This window comes from Mus pahari, chromosome 11 (assembly GCF_900095145.1).
Source record: "Mus pahari chromosome 11, PAHARI_EIJ_v1.1, whole genome shotgun sequence".
Lineage (NCBI taxonomy): Eukaryota > Metazoa > Chordata > Mammalia > Rodentia > Muridae > Mus > Mus pahari.
In genome coordinates this window covers 27,538,127-27,548,126 of record NC_034600.1, presented here as the reverse complement: position 1 = coordinate 27,548,126, position 10,000 = coordinate 27,538,127, and the positions used below count along the sequence as shown (strand labels likewise).

Here is a 10,000-nt window from a genome sequence, read left to right as displayed (position 1 = left end):
TAGGAGGGAGAAGTGTACACAATTTCCAGCTCTAACCAAGGGGCTGCCTCCAACTGACAACTGCTTGCAAAGGAAAAAATTAGTTCTCTCTAATGGAGTCTCACTGGATACAAAACCATACTTTAGATCCCACTCTTAACAACAGCTGGGCCAGCACAGAACAGCTCTGGCTTTGTTTTGTTTTGTTGTTTGTTTTTTTAAACAAAATCTCAATCATTCAATTTTACCAAAGACTACTTAAGAGCCAGGGGGTGGAAGGCTGCTAGCTCAGAGAGGCAGAGACAGCTCCCAGAGAAAGCAACTGGTTGCTTGCTCTGCCTCTTGACCTATGGTTGACTTTCTTTAATCCTGTTAACAACAAACAGAAAGCTCCTGGATTAAAGGTGTGTCCTAGGGCTGAGCCACACCACGGCTAGAAACAGGGTTTTCCAGTAAACAACACAATCTCTGTTTTCACAGTGTGATCAAATATCTTTCAATAGAACTCATGTTTTCTTTCTTTTTTTTTTTCTCATGTGGCTTTGTTTAAATTTTTTTTGTCTGATTTTTTTGTCTGGTTTTTGCTTGTGTATTAAGGTTTCAGGTTTTGTAGTTTTATGAGTTTTGTTTATATGTATGTTTCTTTGATTTTTTTTGTTAATTCTGTTTTTTGTTTGTTTGTTTGTTCCTTTTCTAAAGAGAGAGAAAAAAGAGCATGGGGGTGGGTGAGTTGGGAGACAGAAACATCTGGGACGAACTGAGGATGAGAACCTGTGATTAGAATATTTTGCACAAATAAAAATTTCTTTTTAATTAAAAAACAAGAAAAAGCCATTTGTTTTCAGATTAAATATGTATTTTTGCACTAGAGGACAAGAAAGACATGGGAGGGGAAACATACAACATTGGGCTACATTCAATTATAACTGTATATTCAGTGTGCCATGTAAATTTATTTCAGAAGCCAAAGCCTTCACATAGGAGATGATATTCTATCTCAGTTTTGCCATTCCAATGGACTTTGGCAGAGAGAGTGGGCTTTTGTTGCTGCTGTTGTTGTTGTTGTTGGTAGTTTTGTTTATTCCTCTGGTGTGTCTGTGTCAACACACACACACACACACACACACACACACACACACACACACTCCTGCATAAAAGACATGGTGTGGCCTGGGACTGACTTGGTCAGGAGGACAGAAAGGCTAGCTGCGATGAGTAGGTAGATGTAGACCGTAGATGATGAAAGGCTCTGGTCACCAGCTGTTTGGTTTTCTTGTCTACAAAATAAGGATAACACGAATCCTGCCTTTCTAGATTATCACATTATCTGACTGTACCAAAGTCTTGGCAGTATATGTTGGTACATGAATGCTAAATAGTGCTAACAGCACCATCAAAAAGAATCATGCATAAAAGATATTGGAAGCATGCTGTTTCTCAATGTATTTTTTTATTCCATGCCAAGGGGAAATTAATTTTAACTTCCATTTCTTTTTGTCAGAATGGAGAAACCCCATTCCTGTTGGCTGTTGTAGGAGGTCATGAAGAATGCAGTCGCGTGCTCCTGGCGGGAGGAAGTGATGTCAATATTCCAAACAAAGTAGGGATCTGGACTGTGGTCAACCATACAGTGGGAGAAGGGCTTAGAATATTCTTTGGAACTCTTGTCCTTAATTGGTGGTTTGCTGGGTTTTTATAGAATTAAAATTTTAGTATGCCTTTTTTTATATAAGAATTAATGTCCACACAGATACCCTCATTAATGTCTCTTCAGAAGCATTGCCAATTTTTCCAATTCATTTGGAGAAGGCTGAAAATGAGACAGAGGAGAAAGACCAAGGACCCTTCACAGCAAGATGACATTCTCACTCCACTTGTTGATAGCAAATACTAAAGAAGAAAGTTTGCTGTGTGAAAGCTCCCTGGGTCATCTTGGGCCTAAAGAATGCGGGATGCTGTCTGCCTCCAAATATAGAATACTTTTGTATTTAATCATGGTGCTAACAAACTTTGAAACTTTCAAGTCTTAGTTACTGTCCTATTGCTGTGAAGAGACACTGTGAACAAGTCAGTTTAAAAAAGAAAAACCTTTAATGGGGGCTGGCTTACAGTTTCAGAGGGTGAGTCCATGACCATCATGGTGGGAAGCATGGCAGCAGGCAGGTATGGCACTGGAACAGTAGCTAAGCTTACATCCTGATCTACAGGCAAAGATTCAGAATGGGTGTGGCATGCCTTCTGAAGCCTCTGTTCATTAGCACAGTTCCTAGATAAACAATCTCAGGACCCACTGTAGTCCAGAATGGTTCCCCTTTATCCCCTTTATCCTGGAGAAGACTCCCAGGGAACAGCCAGTGTGGAGTAAGAAGCCAGCTGCAACAGCACACAGAGTCAAAGGTAGCTTGGACCTGCCTTTGCTCTGACAACTATAGAGATGCCTTAGTCATACAAATGCCTTTACCTTACCAACCTCTAGAAAGTGGCTTCTGTGTTCTCTTGCGCCTCCCTGTCACTAAGGAGTGACGTACACAGCTAAGTCATTTCTAAGGAGATAATTGGAGTAAGATCATGGGTTTGTCTGTAAGCGGCCTTCCTCCACTTGTGCTAGCTAGAGAGACTGCCCATGTGTGTGACAGGCTCTCTTCAGCAGCATATCAGGTGCCTCAGGCCCCAGAATGACTTTTGTAGACCTTAAAAAACTCAGACCTCTGGAAGCCTTACGTCATATCTTATTAAACGTATTTAAATACCCCTAGACTTCTAATATATATTACCACGATTACTCTAAGTGGATTTTTATTTTTATTTTTATTTTCAATCATTTGTCTGCAGTAAATTTCATCTAATTTTTACATGATTGATTTCTTAGAACACTGTGTATATACTTGGAAATTTTCGGGAGGTTAAAAAAAAAAAAAAGGAAAACTGTAAGCCATTGACAAATGTAATGAATATTTTATGATATTGCATTTAACAATCAATGAAGTAGGAACGTGTCAATTAAATATTTATTCACTTCAATTTTGTGGCCTTCTTTTGGTACCTTGAAACTAGTGGTTATTATTTTTTTTTTTCTTAAGTTTCACGTATTTCTAGGGGCTGGAGAGATGGCTCCGAAGTTGAGAACATTGGCTGCTCTTATAGAGGACTGGGGTTTGGTTCTCAGCACCCACATAGTGGCTCAAAACTGTCTGTAACCCCAGTTCCAGGGGATCTGGTCTCCATGGGGGCCAGGGATAAACCTAGTATACAGGCATACATGCAGACAAAACACCCATACACGGGAACTAAAACAGCTGCACATGTCTCTTTGCTTCTTGTAAAGCGCATAGGCCACGTACATGGTGCCTGTATGGGTGGGTAGAAAGTTACAAAGTCCTACAGTTTCTACCCTGGGACACTGCCTTTGAGTTTTTCAGACATTAGTTTCTTAAATCAGAAACCTAAATTGGTGGCCTCAGACCTTCCCCGGGGCCACCTCTGTCATTCTGATCTCAGTCTAAATGTCACCTTACCCCAAAATTACTCTTGGCCATTCAATACATATTAGCTGTCTGGTCAGCTTTTGTTTTCTTTTGTTTTGTTTGTTGTTTGTTTGTTTGTTTGTTTGTTTGAGTTGGGATTTCTCTGTGTAGCCCTGGCTGTCCTGGAACTAGGTCTGTAGACCAGGCTGGCCTAGAACTCACAGAGATCCAATCCTACCTCTGCCTCCCAATGCTGGGATGAAAGGTGTCTGCCACCATGCCTGGCTCCAGTTGGCTCTTTTAAGTTTATATTGTAGCTGACAACAGCCAGCCAGTGTTATTCTTCTGACCAAGAATCTGTCCATTAGCGTTTACTCTAAAGCTACTGATATACCAACTACCAGTCCACCAGGCCGTGGATCAATTGGTTGTCTGCCCTACAGGAATCTAATTTCAGGCATCTAATAGAGACGCTTATAAACGTATCCTCCTGACACAGTTTGTCACAAAACGAGTACTCAGTCATGTTTGTGGAATGAATAAAGAGCTCTTTATCTCTTCAGCATTACTGCGGCTTAAAGGAAAGAGGTAGGAGGGTACTAAAGAAAGAATGGGGAGCTCATGCTCAGAGATACCCACATCTTAGTCCAATAAATAGATATACTTATATATTTATTTATTATACTTAGGATAATAGTGGTTATATGGCAAAAATTGGCTCATTCCTATGAGATTACTCTGGGTTATGTGATCTTAAGAGTGTTAAAGTGAAGAGGGACGCAGGAAAGACCAACTAAATAACACTGAAGTTTGAAGATGGGAGAAGGGGACATCAGCCGATGTATTTAGACGTTTGAAAACCAATTCTCCCAGCATCCTTCAGAACAGAGCTTGGCTCTGTGAGCCCCACATCAGACTTCCCGACTTTTGGAACTGTATGATGATGCTTTAAAAACATTTTTAAATGATTCACCAATTAACTTTAATAACTAATCTCTTAAAAATATTCATTTCCTTTTAAAAATTCACTTTACATCCTGATCACAGTCTCCCTCCCTTCTCTCCTCCCAGTTCCACCTTACAAATCCCTCCCCCCATTGCCCCCATCAGACCAAGCTCTACACTTGCTACAAATGTGTGTGTGTGTGTGGGGGGGCTGGGTCCAAGTTTGTTTTTTAAGACACTAAGTTTGTGGCAGCAACCCATAGCCATAAAGAAAACAAATATAGGTGGTTATGCTGTTTTTATAGGTGGAGATAAACAGGCTTGTACTCATAAGCCTTCTAAGCCAGGTCACATAGCATTTAGCATCAGCTCCAGCTAGCTTTCAGTTGGCCATTCCCATTACCCTTTGTTCAGCTACCTGTTGCTTTCAAACAAACAAGCAAACTTCTGTGGCTTAATTATCTCCCATGGTGCATCAATCTCAACATACAAAAGAGTCTCTAAGGATTAAGTTTATGGACAGTGTAATGTTGTAGTGGGAAATATGTGTAACCTATAAGCTTTTTCAAGGACATTGTAGCCAAGGGACATTCTAAAGGTCAAGACTGAAAAGGTTTACTTAAGGCATTTGAAATAAAATTGTTAACCATCTGGATCAATAGCATGAGTCTTGGATCCATGATTAAACAGCAAGTTGCTAGACAGATGTCCAGATAGATCTTTACGATTTATTTTTAAACTTTCATATGCATGTATATGTGTACATGTTCGACAAGGTATGTACATGTGAGTGCAATTGCACATGGATGCCAAAAGAGGATGTCTGATCTCTGGAGCTGGACTTACAGGCATTATGAACCAAACTCAAATCCTCTGCAAGGACAGAACATGCTCTCAGGAGCTGAGCCATTTTTTTTTTCTAGCTTCCAGGATTATTTTTTTCCAGTAGGTTTATAGGTTTGAACACTTAGTCCCCAGATAGTGGAACTGTTTGGGAAGGATTGGGAGGGGTGGCTTGTTGTAAGAGGTGTAAAAGCCCATACCTTTCCCAGTCATCGCTTTCTGCCACATGGTTGTTGCCTCAACACATAAGCTCTCAGCTACTGCTTCAATGCTCTGTCTGCCTACCTGCTGCCATGTTCTTTGATGTGATGGTCGGGGACTCACCTAAGCCAATGAACTCTTCTATGAGTTGCCTTGGTAACAGTGTCTTGTCGCAGCAGTGGAAAGTAAGTAGGGCAGCTCTCGTCAATAGTTATATGTACACCAGACCCCTCTTTTAGAACCCCCTGGTATTATTTATTCATTTATTTGGATTATTTAAAGGAAGTCTATTTTGATTCTGAAAACTTTCACAGTGGGTTGGCTAGGCTCATCTGTGATAATCCTTCTTTGCGTGTGTTTACATGATTAGAATCAGAGGTTGACTAAGATTTTGGTCATGTAAAGTTTTATTTGAACTAGATATCCAAGACGGCTCATTCACTTCCTTGGAAGTTGTTGTCAGCTGTCAACTGGGAGGTCCACGGAGCAGCCACAAATGTAAGGGTTGCCCTTGGATAGCTTGGCAGCTGGCCCCAAGAGGAAGTACAACAAGAATCAGAAGCAAGAGAGGAAGGGGGCGGAAGCTTCTAGGCTGGCTAGGGGCCCTGCCTGGAACTGACTCCTTATCGTTTCTGCCATATCTACTGGTCAAAGCAGTTGCAGGTCCACCTAGACTTAAGGGAGTAAAGAAATGAGTCCTAGCTGTTGATAGAGGGATGGTAAGTAGGTCAGGGGATACTAACTCAGTCACTTGGGGGAAGCAGTTCTCAAAAATGACCTTATGTGGAGGACCTGGATATAGTTTATGGCAACCTTATAATCAGCGGTTGGCTTGTATTGTTGTCAGTTCTCACGGTAGGCTGCCTGCAGGCTAACCAAGACCAGAGCACAGTTTTGAGCTGAGCGCCACTTAGCTCAGGCACTAAGTGAAGATCCTTAGGTCCCAGAGAGTGGCAAGGGGCAGTAGAAGTGAGTGACTGAGAGTTGTGAAAGGAGTCAGGCAAAAGGATCAAAAAGCAACACTTCGCATAGGTGGAATTCCTGCTAAGCCTCGAAGCCATTCCAGGGAGAGCCAGAAACCACTGAGGGCATTTGTGGGGTTTGTTTTTTGTTTGTTTGGTTGGTTTTTGCTTTTTAGCTGAGTCATAGTGTCTCAGTGTCTTAGGTCAGGCTCCTGTGATAATGATAGCAACAACAACAACAACAACAACAACAACAACAGCAAAGCTGGGTGACTTAAGCAGCAAGCATTTATTTCTGTAGTTGGAGATTGGAAACAGAGCCTGGGTACTAGCAGGGTCATGTTCTGATGAGGACACTTCACCCGCTTCCCTGGAAGCTATTTGCTGTGTCTTCCCATGGATGAAAGATCACTCACAGCAGTTCTTCTTCAGCCTCTCATCTCATCAGGATGAGGAGTTTTGGAGACCCAGTCAGGCCTTATCACATGTCAAAATGATAGGCTTTAGATTGATGAGAAACATGTTGGATTCCCTTCTTTAGATAATTGTAATATTTCATTGTACATGTCTTACCGTATACCAAGCACCAACCGCATGCGGACAGTAACGGGATCTCCCCCCTCCCATCTGTTCACTACAGCTCAATGTCAGTGCCTTGCAGACAGCGACCCGGAACGGCCACACAGCCCTTGTCAACTTTCTTCTCAGTGAGAATGCTGATTCGCAGCAGCAGAAGGAAGTGAGTCCAATCAATACAGGCTTGGGTGCGGGGGGGGGGGGGGGGGGGGGGGGGGGCGTGAAGCTGGATGTTCAGGTGCCCCGGGCAGAGACACGCTGGAGATGAGCTATTTCACAAGGAAGGGATTTGTTGGGGGGAGGGGGCATTGACTTTTTTTTTTTAAATCTTAATCATGAGAAATAAAGTCCAAGGGGTAAATTTTCCCTGCACACACACAAAACAAAATCTTTGTTTTTAAAATAGATCGGCTACAGTAAGTCTCAGGTGACTGGAGGTGCCTCGACTCCTGTAGAAATCTCATCTGTCTGGGAAATTCCGGCTTCCTCTGCGGCTGCCACCACTTCGGCATTGCCCCATCTCAGAATGATCTTGTGGTTTATGTCAAAGTCAATCCCTTATTACTGATTGAGGTTTTTCTGAAGTTTGGACTGACTTTGGCAGAACAAACACAGGCCCTCTGTGCTGGAATCCGACAAGAAAAAAAAAATCCCTCTATCTATCTTCCACTGTATTTTCCTCTCTTCTGTGACTATTATTTCCTCTGGCTGTGCCAAGCCATTTCTATTTATGGCACCGACTTGAAAGGAGGGGTACGACCTGAGCCATGCCTGATAAGTTTTTAGAGCATGGACTTAGAGGGATTGGCTCTGTGCTTGTCTAGCTCAGGCCAAGGAGGTTTCTTCATCCTCAGGAGAAGCTGGGCCTCAGCAAGGCGGGTGGCCCTGGCCAGACAGCCGACCCCTTTGAGATGAAGGATGTTGTGTCTTTGCTCTTGCTTTGGGCTTTGCGGGAGAAGCTGATTTCCAAGCAGAGGACAGCTTCTCAGCTTCTTGGCTCTCAGGTTACCCCCACAGATGCTCCCAGTGCCTCCTTGTGCCAGACGGCCTCTCACTCAGCCATATCATACAGTCTCTCCCGCCCCTCATCTCTAGTCCATTCTGCAAATGGAGAGCTCTGGGAAGTCTGTGCTCAAGCCCCATCTTTGCCTCTTCCCTGTTATTCACGGAGTTACTGATCTGTTTGTGTATAAAGTAGGGGATATAAGGCCCAGCTCCTAGGGTAACCATGGGTGACATGGCTTCCCCCCCCCCCCGAGACAGGGTTTCTCTGTATAGCCCTGGCTGTCCTGGAACTCACTTTGTAGACCAGGCTGGCCTTGAACTCAGAAATCCGCCTGCCTCTGCCTTCCAAGTGCTGGGATTAAAGGTGGGCGCCACCATGCCAGGATGACATGGCTTTTAAGAGCACTTATTTAACCGTCTGTTGTTTTCTGCTTGGTTTTGAGCCAGAGTCTCACTGTGTAGCCTAAGCTAGCCCGAAATTCCCCGTGGAGCCTCAGCTGGCCTGTCACTGAGCTCTTCTTTCCTCTCTCTGTCTTGAGGGTGCAGGGATTGCAGGCTGGGGCTACTTTACCTGCTTAGCCTAAAGCTTGTTTTTGTTTTTGCTTTAAGATAAGGTTTCTCGGGCTGGTGAGATGGCTCAGTGGGTAAGAGCACCCGACTGCTCTTCCTAAAGGTCCGGAGTTCAAATCCCAGCAACCACATGGTGGCTCATAACCATCTGTAACAAGATCTGACGCTCTCTTCTGGAGTGTCTGAAGACAGCTACAGTGTACTTACATAGAATAAATAAATCTTTAAAAAAAAAAAAAGAAAAAAAGATAAGGTTTCTCTGTGTAGCTCTGACTGTCCTGGAATTCTTAGAGATCAGGGTGGCCTTGAACTTAGAGGTTCGCCTACCTCTGCCTCCTAAGCCCTGGGATCAAAGGCGTGTGTCACCACCCAGGATAAATGTGGGGTACTGAGTGTGTAGTTAGTACCATGTGAGGCTGTATGGAGTGTGCTTCACGCTTAGTCCCGATGTACTCTCTGTATATGAGTGGAGCTGCTGCAGGCTATCCCAACCAGCTTCCTTTACATGTGTCCTCTTCTCTACTCTGTCCCCAGAAACTCAGGCCAGCGCTCACCCCTGTCTGCTCACCCCTCCTACCTATCCCCTTCCTCAACTTCTGGACTCTCCCCTTGCTTAGCTGCCTTGCTCCCTTAGTACATTGCTTCTTCCTCAGCTGTGAGTTGCCTTCTTTCCTCCCAGAGAGCTCCCCAAGCCAGTGTGACTGGGTGGAGGTAACATGGCAGGGACATCTGAGACACGTTATGGTGAATGGACTGTGTCTGATGGTCTGAGTTAGAGAGGGGAGACGGGACAGGAGGTTCAGGTGGGTGAGGTGAAGAAGGCAGTTATCTAGTAAAAGGAGGGATGAAGGACCAGGCTGTTGAGACTAGTCACAGCCCACCATGGGTTGACTCCTCAGAGGAGCCCGGAGTCCCACGTAAGCAGGGACACTGCCCTGCCAGGGAGCTAGAGAACGTCCTGCAGCTCACATCTGTTCAGGAAATGCTGTGTATACATTTCCTCCTCTGTGGCCACTCCTTTTGTCCTTTGGCTCTCTGAAGGCTTCCAGAAGTCCTCAGTTGAGCCTTCTCAACCCATCCTTATCCGTGTTTGAGCTCAGCTGTCCTTTCTTCAAGGAAGCCTTTTCTGGCTTCCGGAAGGGTTGGTCCTCCCTCGACGCACATGCCACCCCAGCGCCGTTGACCGTTTCCTCTAAATCACTTAAACCTTGAAACTAAATAGCTGTGTCACTTTGTTAAAAAGATAAATCTTTAGCCCCTGAAGAGACTGGCCCTTAGTAGGTGCTTGTTATGTATGCCCAGAGTGACAGGCAGCCTGCAGATGGTGGTGACTGGTCAGGGATTCCCGTGGATCTGACACTGGGTGGACTGTTGTAACTCTCAGAGATCCCGTGGGTCTGACACCGGGTGGACTGTTGTAACTCTCGGAGATCCCGTGGGTCTGACACCGGGTGG

The 10,000-nt window shown here is 44.3% G+C and overlaps 1 protein-coding gene across 1 annotated transcript in view; it reads left to right on the top strand.

Annotated features, from left to right (window-relative positions):
• The window catches only part of Ankdd1b (ankyrin repeat and death domain containing 1B), a 57,893-nt gene that overhangs the window by 32,447 nt on the left and 15,446 nt on the right, over positions 1–10,000 (top strand). Inside the window, exons 8-9 of the mRNA XM_029544134.1 lie at positions 1,481–1,579; positions 7,035–7,133. Of these exons, the coding sequence (XP_029399994.1) occupies positions 1,481–1,579; positions 7,035–7,133 (198 nt within the window). The remainder of the gene's footprint in view (positions 1–1,480; positions 1,580–7,034; positions 7,134–10,000) is intronic.